Below are 18,126 nucleotides of genomic sequence, written 5' to 3' on the forward strand. Positions count from 1 at the left end.
TCTCTGAATATCTAAGTTAATAAAATTCAGAGACTGCAGCAAAGCAGAGCCAATGTGGTTGATGGAAACAGCAAAACAGTCTTTATAAACTAGCCAGGTAAATCTTAACATGGGATATATTAATAATTAGTTGCTTGTTATTTGTGTGATTATGTACTGGGCGTTACCTTCCTATTCTGTACTTCTGGAGTTCTTAGTAGGTGATATGAAATACATATGTTAGAAAAAAATCAGCAAAAACTCAAGGACTTTTAATTAATATTGCAAACTTCAGTAAGGTGAAGTCTAGCAAACTAACATCAAGGAGCTTTAATGTGCTTCTCTGGGAGTTAGCAAGGTGCATTCATTGCTACTGTTGATTACATGTTGTGAGCAAAAATGAGACAAACTCTGAATTTCCAAACCATACAGCATGCCATCACTTCTGCAACTGAGAAACCAGAGGCCATTCTCTCGTCCCTCCTGCCCCATGCCATGAGGGCAGCTTTCCAACGTCTGAAAGTTGCCCTTTTCTTTCTCGATGAAGTTAGCTGTAGAGACCCCACAGTTGTGTTCAAAAGCCACTTATTTCTCCCAATTTCCACTGTAAGGCCCTGACGGGACATGACTCCGTCTGTGGGACAGAGGAGGAGACACCTTTATCCATCTCCAGTTCCTCTCAGCTTTAACCCCAGAGGGAGCTGGCCAGCAGCACCTCAGCTCGCCTCTCCTGCTCCTTGGCAGGGCCTCGTAGGGCGGCTCTCAGGTGTGCCCCGCTGCCCTGAATCCCCGGGGGCGGCGAGAAGCGGCGGGAAGCGGCGCCGCAGCCCCGCGGAGCCCCGGCCGTGCCCGGCCCGCGGCGCGACGTTGAACGGCCCCGCCCGGCACGCGGCCGCGGCCGAGGCGCCGCGCGAAGGCCGCCCCGCCCGGCCGCGCTGAGGGACGGAGCGGGCTCAGCGGGACCACGACCAGCGGCATCGCGGGGCAGGGGCGCTGCCGGCGGCTGGAGGTGGGCTGGGCATCCCCCGGCCCACGGCAGGGCACGGGGGCTGGGCTGGGGGCGAGGCGCCGGGCGGCCGTGGGGGGTTTTGTTTCTTTGTGGGGCTCCCTGTGCGGTGCCATTTCGGGCGAGGGGGGACGGTCAGTTTCCGGTTACTCGTGGGGATTTTTCACGAAAATAGCGTGAAATCCTCTTCACGCATTTAGGAAAGAGCCTTCCAAGCTCTTGAGAAATGGCTGCTGTCAATGTCCAGCTTATTAATATACTAAAAAAAAAAAATTCCTGGGTTCTACAGAACTGCTTCTAGGCCCGCTTGCTGGTGCCACAGGGCTTCCCTTCTGCTGGGCAGGGCTCCCATGGGAATGTCCCCAGAGAAGCAGTGTGGCCTTGGAAGGGACAGTTCTTGGGATGCCGCCCCTACTGCAATAGTCTCTCATGGAAGCAGTTTATTCCTCTGCTATTAAAACGACTCCTTCTCCACTTTCCTTGACACTGGTCAGAAAGAACACTATTAATTGAGGTTGGGCTAGATAACTTGGTATTTTCTGGAGGCTTCCTGGAGGAGGATGAGGGAAGAGCGGCAAAATGTGTTTTGCTGTCACCACCCAACTTGTTTTTATTGTCAGAACACTGTGATAAAATAGAAGTATGCTGCATTCTAGAAGCTAGGCAGTCTCTTTAACAGGTTTTCCTGTTTTTAAAAAGCGTGCATATAATTTGTCATCAGGGCATGAAGGAAAACTTGCCTGTTTGTTGGGGATTTTTTCACTCTTCTGATGCAAATGTGTATAATTACTGCATTGCTTTCTGTGGAAATTCACTATCTAGGATAAATGTGTTTTATACAAGCATTCATAATTTGGGTTAAATGAAATATGTCATCCCTATGTGTAGTCTTAGTTAATTCACTTGCAGGAATTTTCATTGCTTCTTTTGACTACAGCTTTGAAGTCTTTCTTTTTTAAGATGAGCGGGTAGGAAAATCAGAGAATCAAACCAGATTTTTTTTTCCTAGCTTTAGTTAAGTTGTTCTAATTCAGACAGTAACCATGAAACAGTTGGTTTCTAGACCTGGTTCCAACTTCGTATTTTGGAAAATTGTTATTTGACTGTGTTAGAAGTGTTCAAAAATTATAGTGTAGAAAATTCTAAGATGATATTTAGTTTTCTTCCTACACAAAGACCAACTGAAGTTGTGTATGATACTGGGTCTAACAGCCTAGCTTCTCTTTTCCTGTGTTGTACAGGAAATGGATCATGTAGTTGTAACTCTTGCAGTCATGAGTATTTCTTGAAATTTTTTTGTTATAACAATTATTCCCTTGTCTTGTAAAGTTTCTTAGAGAAAAAAAAATCAGTATCATTTATATTGTGGCAGTTATTTTTTCTGGTATTCTTTTTCTCTAAAAATAGCTGAAATTCCTTCAGATCATAAAATCTCCCAGTTGACAAGAGATGGGAATGAGAGGGATATCCATTAGGATACAGATACTACAAATGAACATTTTCCAACTGATTGCTTGCTTAAAGTGTGAAATTTTTCAGCCCAGCACCACCTTCACAGTTTTTGAAGCTTCTATAGTAGCTAAACTGAGTGGGAAGATACAAAACTGTATTACTTTAACTAAAGTAGCTATTAAAAATCAGTCCTCTAAGTTTATATAGATATGTAAGGAACTCCTGTGCAGACAACAGATTGATAAGGGGTATGCTGATGCCAATTAATTAAAAACCTGTTGAACTATGTTAGAAACTCCCTTATTTCCATCATGTCCCCATCTCCTTTCTCCAAATGTGTACATAGACATACAGGGAAAGAATCTTAAGAAGAAGCTAGGGTAGCTCAGTTGGAAGGAAAAATGAGAGGAGTGTCTGATTCTGTCTTCATGCAAATTTTATCCAGCATGTTCAATCATCTAAAAAAACTGATGAATCAGACCTTTCTGCTTTTTCCTGCCCAGATATAATATTGCCTTGTCAAATGCAACTAACAGGGAGTAGGTAGATTGCTCTTCTTGTTTAACATCCATATGTGAAACTGAATGCTAATGATTTCAGCTGCTTTTTTGAAGTGCGATGTTTCAAAATGTTACAGAAGCAAAAAAGTTTATTGGTAAATCCCTTCAGCCAGCACGACCTGTGCATCAGCTGTCTTCTAAACAAGGTGAGTAGCGTGGCTAAGGTGCAGTTCACTTTACCAAAGTTTGGGTTATGTTTTGGGAAGTAACAAGGATGTGTGAGGTGTCTGGTTTTGTTTTGTTTTTAAATTACTTCATTAAATTACAGTGAGAAAATAGCTTGCTGTGTGTTGGTCTTAGCACATAATTTCTGTGATAAAATCTGAATTTAAACTGTATTAGATTTATGCAGAGCTCTTTGGTGCTGCTCTTCTAGCTTGGCATCTGAAATGTAGCTTCAGAAAGCTGAATCAGGCTTCTCCGTTAAATTTGGATTTCTTGGGGTGACTGATCCTGCTATTGATAACATAAGATACACATAATTTAACAGATTATTTGGGTTTTATTGCAAGTGCTGATGCCTCAGGTACAGTACACTGCACTGTATTGTTCTTACCTAGCTTTCACACAAATTCAAAACAAAAAACCCAAAAAACTTCTAGAAAAGAAATCATGAAGTATTTATGTCAGGTGGGAATATTTTGCTTTAATTTTTAAATTTCTATAGATTAAAGCCTAGCTATTGCAGTACTACAGTTGCTATTGGTAAGTTAGAAATTTTTGTTCCAGCAGAAAGTCATCAGCTGTGCTGATGTGGACTGAAGCTAAGTGACATCATAAACTTTTACTTTGTATGAAATTTATGGAAGAAACGGAAAAGGGGTCCTGTGGTGATGTGGAGCTTCTAAGTTGTGAATAAATGCCTGTAAAATCTCTGTGCAGCAAGGAATGTTCTTGGGGCAAGTATCACAAAATAATACTGTGGTGTCTATTGAAATTATTTTTTCTTAATGTTTTATGCTCGCCAGCATCACCCATTGCATTAAACATTCGGACTGAATTACCCAGCAGCACTGAAGTATGTTTGCAGAGTAAGGTTAACTGGGTGAGTATTGAGGAAATATATAATTATTTATAAATTGGAGGTCAGCAGATCTGTTGAGTAACTAAATGAAAACTGTTTCCAGCTTGGAGTGTCCTTGACTCTGAATGTTTTAAACCAGCAGTGTCAGAACTGTTGAAAAGAATTATGAGTTTCAGGAATGCCTTTCCCTGGTATTTGCATGCACTAATAGCTGAAAAATGCAGCTTAGGAATTTAAGATTCTTACAAAAAATCTGTGTGGCATTTCTTTAGTCTTCCTGAATTTAAGTCAGTTCTTTTAAACTTAGAATACATGTATTCTGTCTTCACTTATTATGTGTAAATAATAAAATTAGAATTTTTTGTTGTTGTTAGCACATGTACAAATTCATTTGAGACAGCAAACATCATAAAACTTTGTGCTTTATTGCTAGAAGTGCTTGACTTTGGACATAGTACAGATCTGTTTTTCAGACTTGAAATTGGTTGTAGCGGTGTGCTGGAAGATGAAGTTTGAAGTCTTCCAAATGGAATGCTTCATGTTTCATAGCCTGCTTCATGTTTCATAGCCTGAACTTTCTGTTGATTCTGATTTGAATGTTTTTTCAGAGTGTTGATAAATGGGTTTTTTTTTTTGAGAACAAATACCTGTCCCTTAATTTTTACTTTATTTTTTTATTATTTTAGAAGAGTTTCAGTAATCCAGTAAGCATTCTTTATTGTATGGAGCTTCTGCAAGCTGCCTTTGACTTTAACATTTAAAAAAAAAAAGTTAAGGTCTTGGGAGCCTATCTTTGATCCAACACAGGGAAATTAACACCCTCGTCTCTTGAGCAGTAATTACTGAAGAGAACAAACTACTCACTTTTAAATAAGCCTCTGGTCATCAGTGCTGTAATATTCAGTTTCATCAGTATTTAGCTGCATGTAGCTGCACTTTGCCTTTGTTTGATATAGGTATAGCTGTTTTTTTTATATTTTTTTGACTTTTTCTTTAATGTAGCATATGGAAAAGACTTTTCAATAAGACTTTTGACCATCTCCTTTCTGCTAAATGAAAGAATCCAAGTCCATCCTTTTGTCTTAAGGAAAAGTCCTTCCTGCTTTTATTATTCCCAAATGTAGCAGCTTGTGGCTGTGTTTTAGGTGGGATAATAGTAAAGAAAGGGATAATTGTGTTGTTTTTAAAGACTTACAGTAGAACTGTAAAGTTCTGTATAAAAATATCTCTCAAATATGTTCATCTGTATTGTCTTATTCCTTTATTGTATGTAATCAGCAGTAACATTCTACAGGTTCAAATTAAACTGTACTACAACTGTTACTTTACCTAAGAAACATGTATCCTTGTTTTAATATGCTTAAAGGAAATAAGCTTCATAACTTTCCTTCCTATCTTAGTCATCTGAAATGACTGAAGTGAAGATCTTAACTCAAACTATGATGCTCTGTCAACCAAAGCAACATGAATCAGGAGAAAAAAAAGGTAAAATACTGCATGTGGAGCTGTGTCAGGATTTTATTTTCTGATGAAGGACAACTGAACTTTGAAGTGATGTGGGCTGCACTTTATTTTTTCTGATCAGCCAGTGGATTGATAGTTTGGAGAGCAGTATGAAACTTTCCTGCTTTTTACATAGCACTCTAGAGAAAGTGTAAAAATTCACCATAACTGAGGTAGAAAACTTCCACTGGTAGAGCTGCTTGCATATGTGGATATAACTTAAAAAAACCCAAACAAACCCAACAAAACAAACAAACAAAAAACCGCAGCCAACTCCCTGAAAAAACAGACCCCAAACATTAAAAAAAATTCTTCACACTAAATCCTGAGTTTATATAGATTGCTTGTGTGTGTAGAAGTACACATTTGAGTTGCATGCTTTAGCCTGCTGCAGGGCTCAGCTGTGGCACACAGACTATTGAATGTAAACAAGTTAAGAACTCAGCATTTTGGCTTCCTTGTCCTGCTCTTACTACGGTGGTTCTGAAATAATAGTATTTGGGTGGTTAGATATGAATTAACTTTTTTTATGATTAATCCTGCACTATTTGTTTCTGTGTCAGTATTGTCCTTAAGGTTTGCTCCTTGTGCTTTTCTCTCTGTACTGCCTGCCACTGTACTCATAGAGAAATGGTAGTTTAACCAAGTCAAAATTTTGCTCCTTTTTTTCATTAAGGGATAATCTCAGAGTTCAAATGCATTCTCACAATACTTCCCTGCCCTGCTTCCTACCTAATTCTTCATTTTTAAACATGTCGCAGAAACTGCATCAGTTACCCAGGTTAGGTCACCAGTTTATTGAGACAATTTCATTTGTCTGTGTCTGCCTGTAATCAGGCATCCATCTGTAATTTCCAATCCTTAAGTAATCTCTGAAGATGTAGTTTGTCCTTTTGCTATTTGTACTCAAAATTTGAAAGAATTCTGTTAGGTTTTAATGAGGCTTTCATATTTTTGTCAGTCTGAGGTTACCATCTCACACGTTCTTGGGCATTAGTTTGGTTCTGTTGTGTGTTACTGACTTAAAAATAAGTCCTCTATGTATTTTCTTTAAAGCTCAGGCTCATTTCTTCTATTTTTGATCTTGATAAATAGAAGAGAGTTCTGTTCTTTTGATCTAGTTAGATGACAGACTTGTCAAGTTCTGTCCATTTAGTGGTTTCTTTCTGATCCTTTGTCATCGATTCTGCTTGTGGTGAGTAGAGATTGTTATGTTCTACAAGATCTTAAACAGCTTCTCATCAGATCCTGGTCTCTTGTATAATCCAACCCTTTGGATCATTTTCAGTGGTTACTTGCTCTGTGATGCCTCTCTGAGTCTGCTCCACAATTCTCCCCATTGTCAAACTTTTTCTCACACTTGTTTTCAAAGGGCTTTTGTTTGTTTGCTGATAGTTGTAATCTTTTCCTTCCGAGTTGCACAACTTTAGAGGTCCTACTATTCAGCTACTTCTTATAAATAAGTCTTTTGTTTTCTTTTTTTTTTTTCTTGCACAGTAACATTTCTTCTAGAGCTCTGTTTATATTCAGCTGTACTTTAAGTTCCAGATAATAATTTCTATTTAATATCTCTTCAGCAGTACTGTGCTTTCAATTATCTGTCTCAGCAGTTCTTAAGTGCAGCATGGGGTTTTCATGGGCCCACTTGTTGAGCTTTTCCAGGTCTCTCTGGATGGTATCCTGTCCCTCAGGTGTGCCAACTGCACCACTCAGTTTGGTGTTACCTGCAGATTTGCTGAGGGTGCCGTTGATCCCACTGTCTGCCATTGCTGAAGATACTCAATAGAATTGGTCCAGATATGGACCCCTGAGGGATCCCATTCATCATTCACTGATATGCATCCAGACATGACCACTACTCTTTGGATCATAGGATGGTTTGGGTTGTAGGGGACTAAAAATCCATTAAGTCCTAACCCCCTGCTATGAGTGGGGGCACCTGCCAGGAGACCACGTTACTCAAAGCCCCATCCAGCCTGATGATGAACACTTGCAGGGGTGGGGCATCCATAACTTCTCTGTGCAGCCTTTTCCAGTGCCTCACCATCCTCAGAGTAACGAATTTTGTTCTCCTGTCTAGCCTAAACCTACTGTCCCTCAGCTTAAGGCCTCTTTTCCTATCACTATATGCCTCTGAAAAGTCCCTCTGTAGCTTCTTGTAGGCCCCCATCTGGAAGTACTGGCAGGCTGTCCCAAAGTAACCCAATATACTTCTCCAGGCTGAACATCTTCAACTATCTGAGCCTGTCTTCATAGGAGGGGTGTTCCAACCCTGTGATCAACTTAGGCGCTCTCCTCTGCACTTGTTCCAACATGAGATCAGATGCAGCTGTCCAACCAGTTCCTCATCCAGTGAACAATCCCCCAATCTAATCCACATCTCCCCAATTTAGAGAGAAGGATGTTGTGGGGGATTGTGTTAAAGGCTTACAAAAATCACCTTCATAGGTTTTAATCAAAGGGAGGTAAAAAGAAGACATTAGTTTTCAAGTATGCTTGTATTCTTTAAACTGTTTCTTTTTCAAAGTTACCCACATGCCCTCTCTCAGGTTCACCAGTTACTGCATCATTTGTGTTCAAAGGCAAGAAAAAATTTGTGTCATCGTTGATATCAGCTTCTCTCTTTTCAACATCCCACAGTCTGAGAAGCAAAAACTGTTGTCCATCAGGTGACAGTGTAACAATCTTGCAGGAAGCCCATTATTGCTAAAGCAATATGCTTCTTTGTCATCAAGGACCAGAGATAAGGTTTGTTCTTTGTTTGCCTAATTCCTTTCCTCTTGTTTCTTGCTTGAGAATATCAGCTTAAAACCAGACATTGCTAGATATACTGTATCCAAAGCTATGCCATAGTAGACATAGTGCTGTCAACTTGAATGAGAAACCTACATGTTCTGAGCAAAGGCTCTGACACTTGTTGATCCAACATAATCCCTCAAAAGTATTTCACTGCTATTAATCTGTTTGCCATTTTGCATACAGCAGATCTTGTCATTACTTTTACGTGTTGAAAGACATTTAACTTATTAGCTCCAAGAAAAGAGACACCCTGTTTTTGTTATCTGTCACTTAGAAATAGGTGCCACTTTGGAGTGAGTTATAAACAGATTTTCTTGTGGGTTTCAAGACCAGTTTATGGTGTTTCTGCTAATTAGAACAAGATACAGGGAGTCTGTCTGTTGTAAGGTTGGATTCAGCTTTTTTCGTCTTTTGTGTTGATTTACTGTGTCAGTTTGGTACAGTTAAAGTGAAATGCTCTGTAATTTACTTCAGAATTTCCTGATGCAAGATATGAGCTAAATTACTTCTGTTTTTAAAATTGATTTTTATATTCCTTGTGTAGCATTTCTTCTATAAGTTACAAAATAATTTTTCTGAATTTCCAATCTTAATTCCTTAAACAAGAATGTTAAACTTAGTGATTTTCTGTATTCACAGAAAGGATCCAATACAGCAGAGATTTCCTTCTGAAGCTTTCAAATGTTTCTCTCTCTCAGAAGAAACCAGAGTTTCTTCCTGATCATCCAATTGTACTTGAAAAGCCAGTAAGTGCATTCTTTTGTGGTAAATGAAGTTACAAAATCATTCATGGATGTTTTGAGAAACCATTTGACAGGAAACATTTACCTTCAAAATGGCCTGTCAAATTGGTAAACCTTCAAAGGACAGATTGAGCAATTCAACACAACTTTTGTATGTTACTTCTCCAGTTGATACTTGACATCTTACCCTGAGTATTACCCTATAAAGGGAAAGAGTTTTAAATTTGTTTTCAGAAAAAATCAGGTATGTTTTCATGTTTTCAAAATAGAAGAGAACAATCTTGATACATTTCCAGCTTGGTAAAAATCTTAATCCACTGTTTGAGGTGTTCATGCATCAGTGTCCACCACAAAACCATTAATGAGCTCATTGCAGTTTGTATTATCATTATCTTTGGTCTTTGGTTTTGGGGAGAAATTAATAGAAATGAATGTGAAGGATATCCATGTGTGCTACCTTAATGTTTGTGATGAAATAATCCTCAAAAACTTCATATGCTAGGAAAAAACATCTACTGGATCACATTCTGGACCCCAAGTGTGGGAAAAGCTTCTGTGTAAACATTATATCAAATTAGGCTACATAACTAGGCTGCTTTTGAGACCATTGGGATGTAGTTCTGCTAGAAATAGGATTCCTATTATGGAAGAGTATGTCCACATGGTTACTTTGTTGGCCACATTTGGAGGCATTTTTAAACTTTAAAAATTTCTGTCCTTTGAAAAAACAAAAATTAACTAATATATGATCATAATCACCTTTCCCTGATCTTTCTATATCTTTCTATTTGCCCTCAAGATGAAAGCTTTGCTTGTTTGAAAATCTGCTTTCAGATTGGGAAGTCTCAGCTCTTTAATTTCCTAACTTTCTCCCCTCTCCCACCACCTGGGTTTCTAAAATTGGCAAATTTTGATAATCTGTGTGCTTTCAGATGTTTACATTCCTAGGGAAAAGGAGGGTCCCTATACAGAAATCACTGAGATCACCTAGTTCAGCCAAAATTCTGGGCTATTGATTGATCATGTAATCTGTTTTTCTGCACAGAAACCAGAGGAATTGATGAGATCATGTGTAAATCAAATAATTGATGCTTAAAAGTGGCAGAAGGTGGCCTAGAAATAAATTTCTTATGACAGACAATCCTACAGTGTCAGTGAGCTTGTATTTTGGAGCAGGGGGTTTTCAACAGTTTGCTGCTGAACTGAGTATTCAGACAGTTCATGCCTATCTAAGACTGTACTAGTTCTGAATTTTTGAAGCCACTGCTGAAGTGTGTGCCCATTTATGAGTAAAAGTTGTATTGTCGGATGAAGAAAACTTCCTAGAATGACTTGTTAGAAGGAAGATACAGTTAGGGTTGGTGAACTGTGGACTGCATTTGTCCCAAAGGACTCTGGAGGTTTTTTCAGATGTGGGGATCAGGACTACCAATACATAGCTCAGCATTCAAACAGATGTTAGTACTGTTAGTGCTTGACACACAATAGGAAACTTTTAGATGAAGTCCCTATGATTAATGAAAATAGAACTGTTTGCTATAATAAAAAAAGTTCCAAATTGTGAAATGTATGTGAAGTAAAAAAGAGTTACAAGCAGACTGAAATGAAAACTCTTAAGTGATCTCTTATAACGGAAGTAATTTGAGGGTTGGTTTGTCTCACAGGTAAAGAACAAACCTTTCATTGACATCTGCAAGAAGTGACATGTTGTTTGGAAGATCCAGAGTCCGTCACTGAGGGAGCTACATTTGATGTAGGTCTTCAAGATTTTTGAAGGTACTTGGGTGCCTGCAGATGGAAGTACGACCCTGTGAAACCTATGAAAATGCCTGTTTCTTCCTGTAATTGCCTGAATGCTTTAAGAGACAAACCTTTAATTTGTAATGCCTGAAATGGCAATATGATTAAAGTGAAAATAAATAATTTTGCATATTGGTGTGGCAGAATTTTGTCATTGAATTGTTTGTGTTCTGTAGCCAGATATGCTGCCTGACCATAAATTCTAAATAAATACTTGACTTGTACTTTTTGATTGCTCCTAACTCCCTTCCTCAAGTAAAGATGGAACAAGTAGTGGCTGTGTCAATTCTCAGATGTCTTAGGGTATCTACTCCTCTAGTAGTAGAGAGGGTTTTTTTTAGGCTTTTTTTTTTTGACAAAACTTGACTTGTTTCTTCTTAATTTGAAATCTTCATCTTGACACAAGATATTCTTTCATATCTTGTGGATACCCATACCTTTTTTCAAGGTATGAAGTCTCTTATTAGTAGTAATTTCACTAACAAGGGACATTTTCTCTCATCCTGCATCAGAACAGGAGACCTGCATATGCATTGTATCATTGTATTCCTTAAAGTTCTTTGTAAATAATTGTCCAGTGTTCTTGACGTTGAAAAGTGAAAGTCAAGGAAAAACTGAGGAACAAGACAGATTTTAATCCTATGTCTTGTATGGGTAAATGAGTGTACCAATGTAGAGTTAATTCTCTCTTTTTCCCTTCAATGAGTCTGGTATCCAATACTGAAGTGGAAAGCAGTAGTTCAAGTACTTCCTGAAAGTATCCATCAGTCGACAGGCATCAATAACAAATATTTTGTATGAATATAATTAACTTAAAAATGTCTATTTAGACCCATAATAATATCATTTCGGTACTGCAGGCAATTTTTTACCCTCTGTCACAAATGATAACGAAAGCTAAATGAGGATGTGCTAAATGGCAATTGCAGTAATGCAAAAACTGTCAAGTTGCACTGGATTGGCACTGGCTTTCTTTTCCTGAATGATGCAAATAAATCTTTTTGTTGGTTAGTTTTTAATCACTGGGAGTTTCTTAGAGTGAGTCATATGGACCTATTTTCCCAATATGTTGGGGAAACATATTTTCAGACAGTTTCTGTGTGTAGCTCTCAAAACTCCTAAGTGAAACTTCTCAAACTTCTTGTGTATGATTCATCAAAGTGTTTTTTTACTAGTATATGTACAAAGGTGAGTAACTCTTATAAGGATATAGGACCTGCTACAACTTTTTTCACCCTTCCAGCACCTAATTGACATGAAGTTCTAAGGCAGGTGATTGTAAGAATGATTTTAATACATTTTTCACAGTGAAAAGAAAAAAATGTCACAAACCTTAGTGTGGTATGTAATTTTTAGGGGTTTTCCCTGATTCTATGTCATATGTCACTATTTCCTTTGTTGGTAGGTCAGTAGTGACAAAAAAACCCCATGCTATACAGTAGCTTAACATCTTGGCATGCTAAAAACAGCAGCCAGTTGTTCAGAAGTATGTTGAGATTTACTTTGATTAAGACAACAAACCTTTAAACTTATGTCATTTGTGAGGATAATTTCAGTACCCTTTTACAAATTGACAGATCTGTAGGATCTGGATCATGTCAATAAAGGAAAGCCTTGGACTTTGGTATTAAAAGCATTCACTTTCACTGAGTTACTGTGAGAGAGATAACGGTGAAATTTTCTGTAATATGGGCACATAAATTCAGATGTGCATGTATCCCTCTCTGACATCCACATTTGTGTGGAGAACCAAGACCTCATGAACTTTATTGGCAAAGGGCTTGATTCAGTTGCTTAAAGGTAGGCATCTGGTGTCATCTGAGAGTCACCTGGAATTCCAGCCCACATGCTGCATGGGCCTGGCATGAATGACATACAAACTACAGCTAACATGTGTCATCCTCAGCTGGGAGCTGGAGACCAGCTGGGGTCCCCTACTGTAACTCACATGCACTACATTTGCCTTTGTTCAGACAAATAACTCGCCTCAGAACTCTACCAATAAAATAGGAACCTATTGAGATTAGACCTTGTGATTTCTGGAACGCAGGACCTTACTGCAATGAAGACTGTAGTTGGAGTTCCCCCTTTTCAATTATACATGATAACTTTTTGGTGAGAAGAAATAAAACTAAACAAGATGGTGTTTTATTGAACATGGCATTTAAGTTTCTTTTTGGGTACTGTTTGTAAGCTTAGACTGCTAAATGGATGGAGAGAGTGGTCATGTAGCATGTTGAGTTTGTCAGCCTGCTGTGGAGGTGTGAGGTTACAGTGGTTGCTTGCCCGTTCTTGGGCTGGAGGGCACACCTCAGATGCAGGAGACAACACCATGACTTGCTAGGGAATCAAGTATTGCTACTTCCAGGTCTTACAGCATCACAGAATATCCTCACCTGGAAGGGACTCAACAGGATCATTGAGTCCAGCTCCTGGCCCTTAGACTCAGTACACTTAGACTCAAATCATGTGCCTGTGAGCATTGTCCAAATGCTGCTTGAACTCTGTCAGCCTTGGTGCTGTGACCACTGCCCTGGTCCAGTGTTCCTCCACCCTCTGGGTAAAGGACTTTTCTTATTGCCGAACCTCAGTTTCCCCTCATACAACTTTCCCCTCATACAACTTGATGCCATTTCCTTGGGTCCTGTCACAGGTCACCAGAGAGAAGGGATCAGTGCCTGCTTCTCTTCTTCTCATGAGGGAGTTGCAGACTGCAATGATGTCTCCCCTCAGTCTCCTCCAGTTTGAACCAAGCGACCTCAGCCACTCCTTGTATGGCTATGCCTGTAGGCCCTTCATGATCCTCAGGGCCCTCCTTTGGGCACTCTTAAATAGCTTTACATGGCCCTCCTTTGGATATTCTTAAATAGCTTTTTATCTCTTTTATATTTTGTGCCCAAAACTGCCCCCAGCACTCGAGGTGAGGCTGCCCCAGCTCAGAGCAGAGCAGGACAATCCCTCCCTTGCCCTGCTGGCAATGCTGTGCCTGATGCCCCCCAGGACAGGGCTGTTCCTCCTGGCTGCCAGGGCACTGCTGGCTCACATTCAATCAACCAGGATCCCCAGACCCCTGGATGTGAGGGCAGTCTGGCTCCACCCCTGTCACCCACTGATGACCAGGTACCAGGTTGATTGAGCTGACCTGGCTGGCCCAGGGGGTGTCCACTTCCCCCTCAATGCTCCGTCTATGTGCATCTCTACCAAAGCTGCACCCTGGTTGAAGAGGGTCATCTTCCCCATGGAGATGGTGCTGTTCATCAGGCAAGGGTATACAGCAGCCCTGCCCCCTGCTAGAACCAGCCTCCAAACAAGCTCAAGGTTTATGGCTATTTATATTGTAACTGCAGTTTCTCTAATGATTTTGCAGTGACCTGCCAGAGATCCAAAGAAAATATTTCCTGAGTGGTCAGAACATAGAGGTTGTGCAGTGTTCAGTCTCGGGACCTACAGTGATGAGAGATAGCCAGATATGTTTCCTCTTGGGAGGGTAAGGGCTAAGAGTCCGTTATGAGAAGGTAGTGCTGCCTTGTCTTGCCGTGAGCAGAAAATATCCTAGGGGAAGTTCTTTATTAGCACAAAGAGTTTTCCCTATGTTTATTCTTTTCATTAATGACTTACAGCTTCTCTGCAGACATGTATGAACATGTGTGTTCAGGTTCATACTTCTTTCTTTTGTAAAAGGAGAACACAGCAGCATTAAGTAATGGTTGTTTATTAATGCAGTAGTAAAACTTTTCACAAATATTTAGTCATGCATTCAAGACACACTTTTCTGTGACAGTTTGGACTGTCACAGAAATAAATAGTTTATCATAGTTGTCTTATTTCAGTTTTTAGAATGTGTCATTTCACTGAACTAGTCACAAGAAGAAAAGGTAGTAAATGCACAGTTCTCCAGATCTTAGAATTGATAAAGCGGGAAAGATCCCATCCATAATAACAAACTTTATCACATCATAATTTCACACTGCAATATGAATGTTAGTGTAATGAAAGGCAATACAACATTAACATTACTTGGAACCACAGCTTCTAGTTGTTATTGAGGACACACCATGATGCTGAAAGAGAACAGAGTTTATTTATTTTTTAGCATAAATTGCATTTCTTTTTTGACCTCTGGTAAAAATTCTAAATAAAATACCCATTATATATATTTAAATGCTTGTTTATATATGCAGCTAATACTGGTGAGAAAAATACTCAGGATACTGGGAGAGCTGTCTAAGTGGTGGGAAGGCTTTATCACAGTAATTATATCCCTTTTTGATAACATCCAAAGACACATTTATGTGTCATAGGTGCAGCTGCATAGAATTAAGCGCCCTGAGAGAAAATCAAATAAATCCTCAGTCCTGTGCTGCTGTGTGTGTCAGTTTTTGACCCAAGCTCTGTGTTCCCTGGGTGGTTGTGTTAGCTTTAATGACTTGCTTTCCTAGTGACATTATTCAAATCTGATGGGTTTTTTATACAACTCTAGGAATTAATAACTTTCTGTCCTCAAAAGTAGGAGAATTGATGGGCTTGCGAAATGTCATTCCCATAAAAAGTTCTGTAATCACCAGATTATAGGCAGTGCTGGGGTGAAACCAATTTGTATTTCTTCCCCACAATCTCTAGCCTTTGACCTTTTGAAATGGAACCTTAGGCAGAGAGGAACCACAGGATTTATGGAGAGGGATTGGAAGGATGGAAAGGAATTGGGACTGTATCTGAGATGCCAAGTGCCCTTAGTAAAGGGGTGTTCAAGGCTACATAGGTGTCACATTACACAAATTCATTAACAGAACTTATTTCTTATGTATGTATCCACAAATGCTTCCATTAATGGTATTTTAATGAAAATTATTATTCATGAAGAAACATGATGAGAAAATACTCAAGAGTCCCACCTGAATTCAGGCTATGAACCTAGTAATCTTTGAAACATCAGTGGATGTTTCAATCCCCAAAAATGCCAATTTAATGATTTATTTCATGGGTTATAGTGTTATAAGTGTTCAGTGGTTTCCCTTTATCTTGTTTTCTTCACCCAAATGTTCTCTAGAGTCCTCAAGTCCAGATCTTGTATAAAAATGAGACATTCACTGAATATGAACTGAATGATTCATGCCACCCTGGTAGATTGGCTGAAAAACTGGGTGAGTTAACAGGTGCGTGAGTGGTTATAATAGCTTGTGGTTCCTCTTAACTGATGGTAAATTAATTTTCTTTGGGATAATACTGGATCAAACAGTCTTGAAAACTTGTCTTCCTTAATCATTCTTGGCCACATAAGTGCATCCTTACTAATTTTAGTTAATTGGTAAAGACTTACAGGTTGTAAACTTTGAATGAATCAGATTCAGGTTACAATTTGCAATTGATTCAGTTCTTATCTACCCAGATGTGTAAAAGAAGTTTGGAAGTTTCTCAGCTAGGGTAAATTTTTTTTTAGAATAGAACCTATCTGTGTTCTAACTGCAGACAGGTTTAGGATTTTTTCCTTCTGATTTTATAGCGATATCACTTTATGTGATAAAATATGTCTAAAATTCTTTTGTAAAGTGTACTGGTGGGGTTGCAGCCATCATTTTTTACTTCAAGATCATTTTCTGTCTTTCAAACACAAATACAATTTGTATAGATAAATTGCAGGAAGCTCTTTCCATGAAACAGAGTTCAAATCATTGCACAGATTTCTAAATTACAGGTAATGTATAATATTGTACAAAGAAGAGTGAATGCATTAATTCCCATTGCCCCTGCCCCAGCAAGGAGTGCACAGTGAGAAATGCTGTTTCTATGGTAACTGTCTGCCAGGACAGAGTGCTGCAGACTGAAATCCTTCTTAGCAGGCACAGTAAATGCTGTAATGAGTACTTGGAATCCAATTTCAGACACTTCCATATTTAGGAACTTAAAAATTATGTTTACATTTTATTTTATGTAAATTGCACTTTACTCATATGTAAACTATTCTGGAACACTGCTGGATCATGTGCAGTCTCTTGGACAGAAAGAATTTTGGAAAAAGGCTCCATTGTTTCCAAATCAAGTTTCTCTTAAATCCAGCAACATCCCAGTAGATACAAGATTTACAGAGATGCTTGGTTCATTAACTTCAATCTCTGAATTCTGCAGGAGTCCCTGGCATATAATTTTGTGTCCACATCAGGCTCATGAGATCTGAAGATGTCTTGGCTGGTATATTTTAAGAACAAACCCCAGGTACAGGACAACATTTATTTTTCTACTAAGTGGGGTTTTATTATTTTAAATTTAGTCTGTACTCAGACACATAGGAAATTAGGGCTTCATTGTAATAGATTGTGTTCCCTAAAATAAAAAAATAATTACTGTTCTCTCTGTAAATATGGGACTGATGCTTTCTTTGCTTCATCCTGCACCTGCACTGTGTCTTTTAACTCTTATTTCTAGGAGAAAGATGTTACATGCTCATTGGTTTGTATTAAAAATAAAAATTTGGAATCTTTACCAGCTTGTTTTTTTTTAAACATAGCAGGAAGTGCATACAACAAGTTGGTGAGTGAATATCAATTATTGGTAAATAAGGCTCCCTTCAGTCAATGTAAGTAGGAATAAATTGAAGTCCTAATCAGAAAGCATTTATTTCCTTGAAAATCTTAAATGGGATCTATTTTAACATTCACAAATAGTATTGTTTATTCTAAATATTTTCTTAAATAGTGTATGTTGGTGTACCTTCACACTATGTAAAATAAAGCACTGTGGGTCTTCTCCTTGCTGATGCATTTTATGTTTATGTGGTTAAAATAGAAATATTTGGAGTCCTTTTCTCCTCCATACTTTACCAAAGAAGATCTGAATAAGGATGATATTATGGTGATATTATACAGTGGTCTTGGAGATGCAACACACTAATAGAACCATTCACATATTAAAAAAAAAAAAAAAAGAAGTGAAAAGTTGATATTTACCAGGGACTAGCATTGTTGTGATGAGCTCTGGACTTTCCAAGAAATCCACATTACTTCTCTGGAATGTCTTGCTGTAATTCATTTGAAGGTGGCTAAATAATTGTAAAAAATAAAAATGTGACATATTTTTTAAAGGGGCTCAAGTTTTTAAATGAGCATAAGAAATTTCACAATTAATGTTGTACAGAGATTCTGTGCTTAAAAACTTACAGTGATAGTGGGGGAGGAGACAGATAAGCTATGAAGGGCCTGCAGATATATGAAACCCAGGTTTTCTTCAGTGCAGCTCGCTGTCAGTCTGATGCTCATCTCCTGGCTG

The 18,126-nt window shown here is 38.7% G+C and overlaps 2 protein-coding genes across 2 annotated transcripts in view; one reads left to right on the plus strand and one right to left on the minus strand.

Annotated features, from left to right (window-relative positions):
* The first annotated feature begins 283 nt into the window (after positions 1-283).
* Positions 284-10,927, plus strand: C1H8orf88 (chromosome 1 C8orf88 homolog). The gene is made up of 6 exons (XM_014275552.3): positions 284-988; positions 3,038-3,143; positions 3,966-4,042; positions 5,422-5,506; positions 8,963-9,069; positions 10,731-10,927. Exons 2-6 carry the CDS (start codon positions 3,056-3,058, stop codon positions 10,767-10,769), a joined length of 396 nt encoding a protein of 131 aa, XP_014131027.1. The 5' UTR covers positions 284-988; positions 3,038-3,055; the 3' UTR covers positions 10,770-10,927.
* A 3,651-nt stretch (positions 10,928-14,578) lies between these two features.
* The window catches only part of NECAB1 (N-terminal EF-hand calcium binding protein 1), a 55,803-nt gene continuing 52,255 nt past the window's right edge, over positions 14,579-18,126 (minus strand). Inside the window, exons 12-13 of the mRNA XM_074555294.1 lie at positions 17,808-17,899; positions 14,579-14,927 (exon numbers count right to left, since the gene is read on the minus strand). Coding sequence (XP_074411395.1) covers positions 14,899-14,927; positions 17,808-17,899 — 121 coding nt within the window. The 3' untranslated portion in view covers positions 14,579-14,898. The remainder of the gene's footprint in view (positions 14,928-17,807; positions 17,900-18,126) is intronic.

Source organism: Zonotrichia albicollis, chromosome 1 (assembly GCF_047830755.1).
Source record: "Zonotrichia albicollis isolate bZonAlb1 chromosome 1, bZonAlb1.hap1, whole genome shotgun sequence".
Classification (NCBI taxonomy): domain Eukaryota; kingdom Metazoa; phylum Chordata; class Aves; order Passeriformes; family Passerellidae; genus Zonotrichia; species Zonotrichia albicollis.

What these genes read in the sequence shown, in the direction of transcription:
- C1H8orf88 (XM_014275552.3), top strand. Translation starts at nt 3,056, where the DNA reads ATGTTTCAAAATGTTACAGAAGCAAAAAAGTTTATTGGTAAATCCCTT. An exon ending in TCAGCTGTCTTCTAAACAAG is followed by an intron (nt 3,144 to 3,965) that starts GTGAGTAGCGTG and finishes TATGCTCGCCAG; the next exon opens with CATCACCCATTGCATTAAAC. An exon ending in TGCAGAGTAAGGTTAACTGG is followed by an intron (nt 4,043 to 5,421) that starts GTGAGTATTGAG and finishes TTCCTATCTTAG; the next exon opens with TCATCTGAAATGACTGAAGT.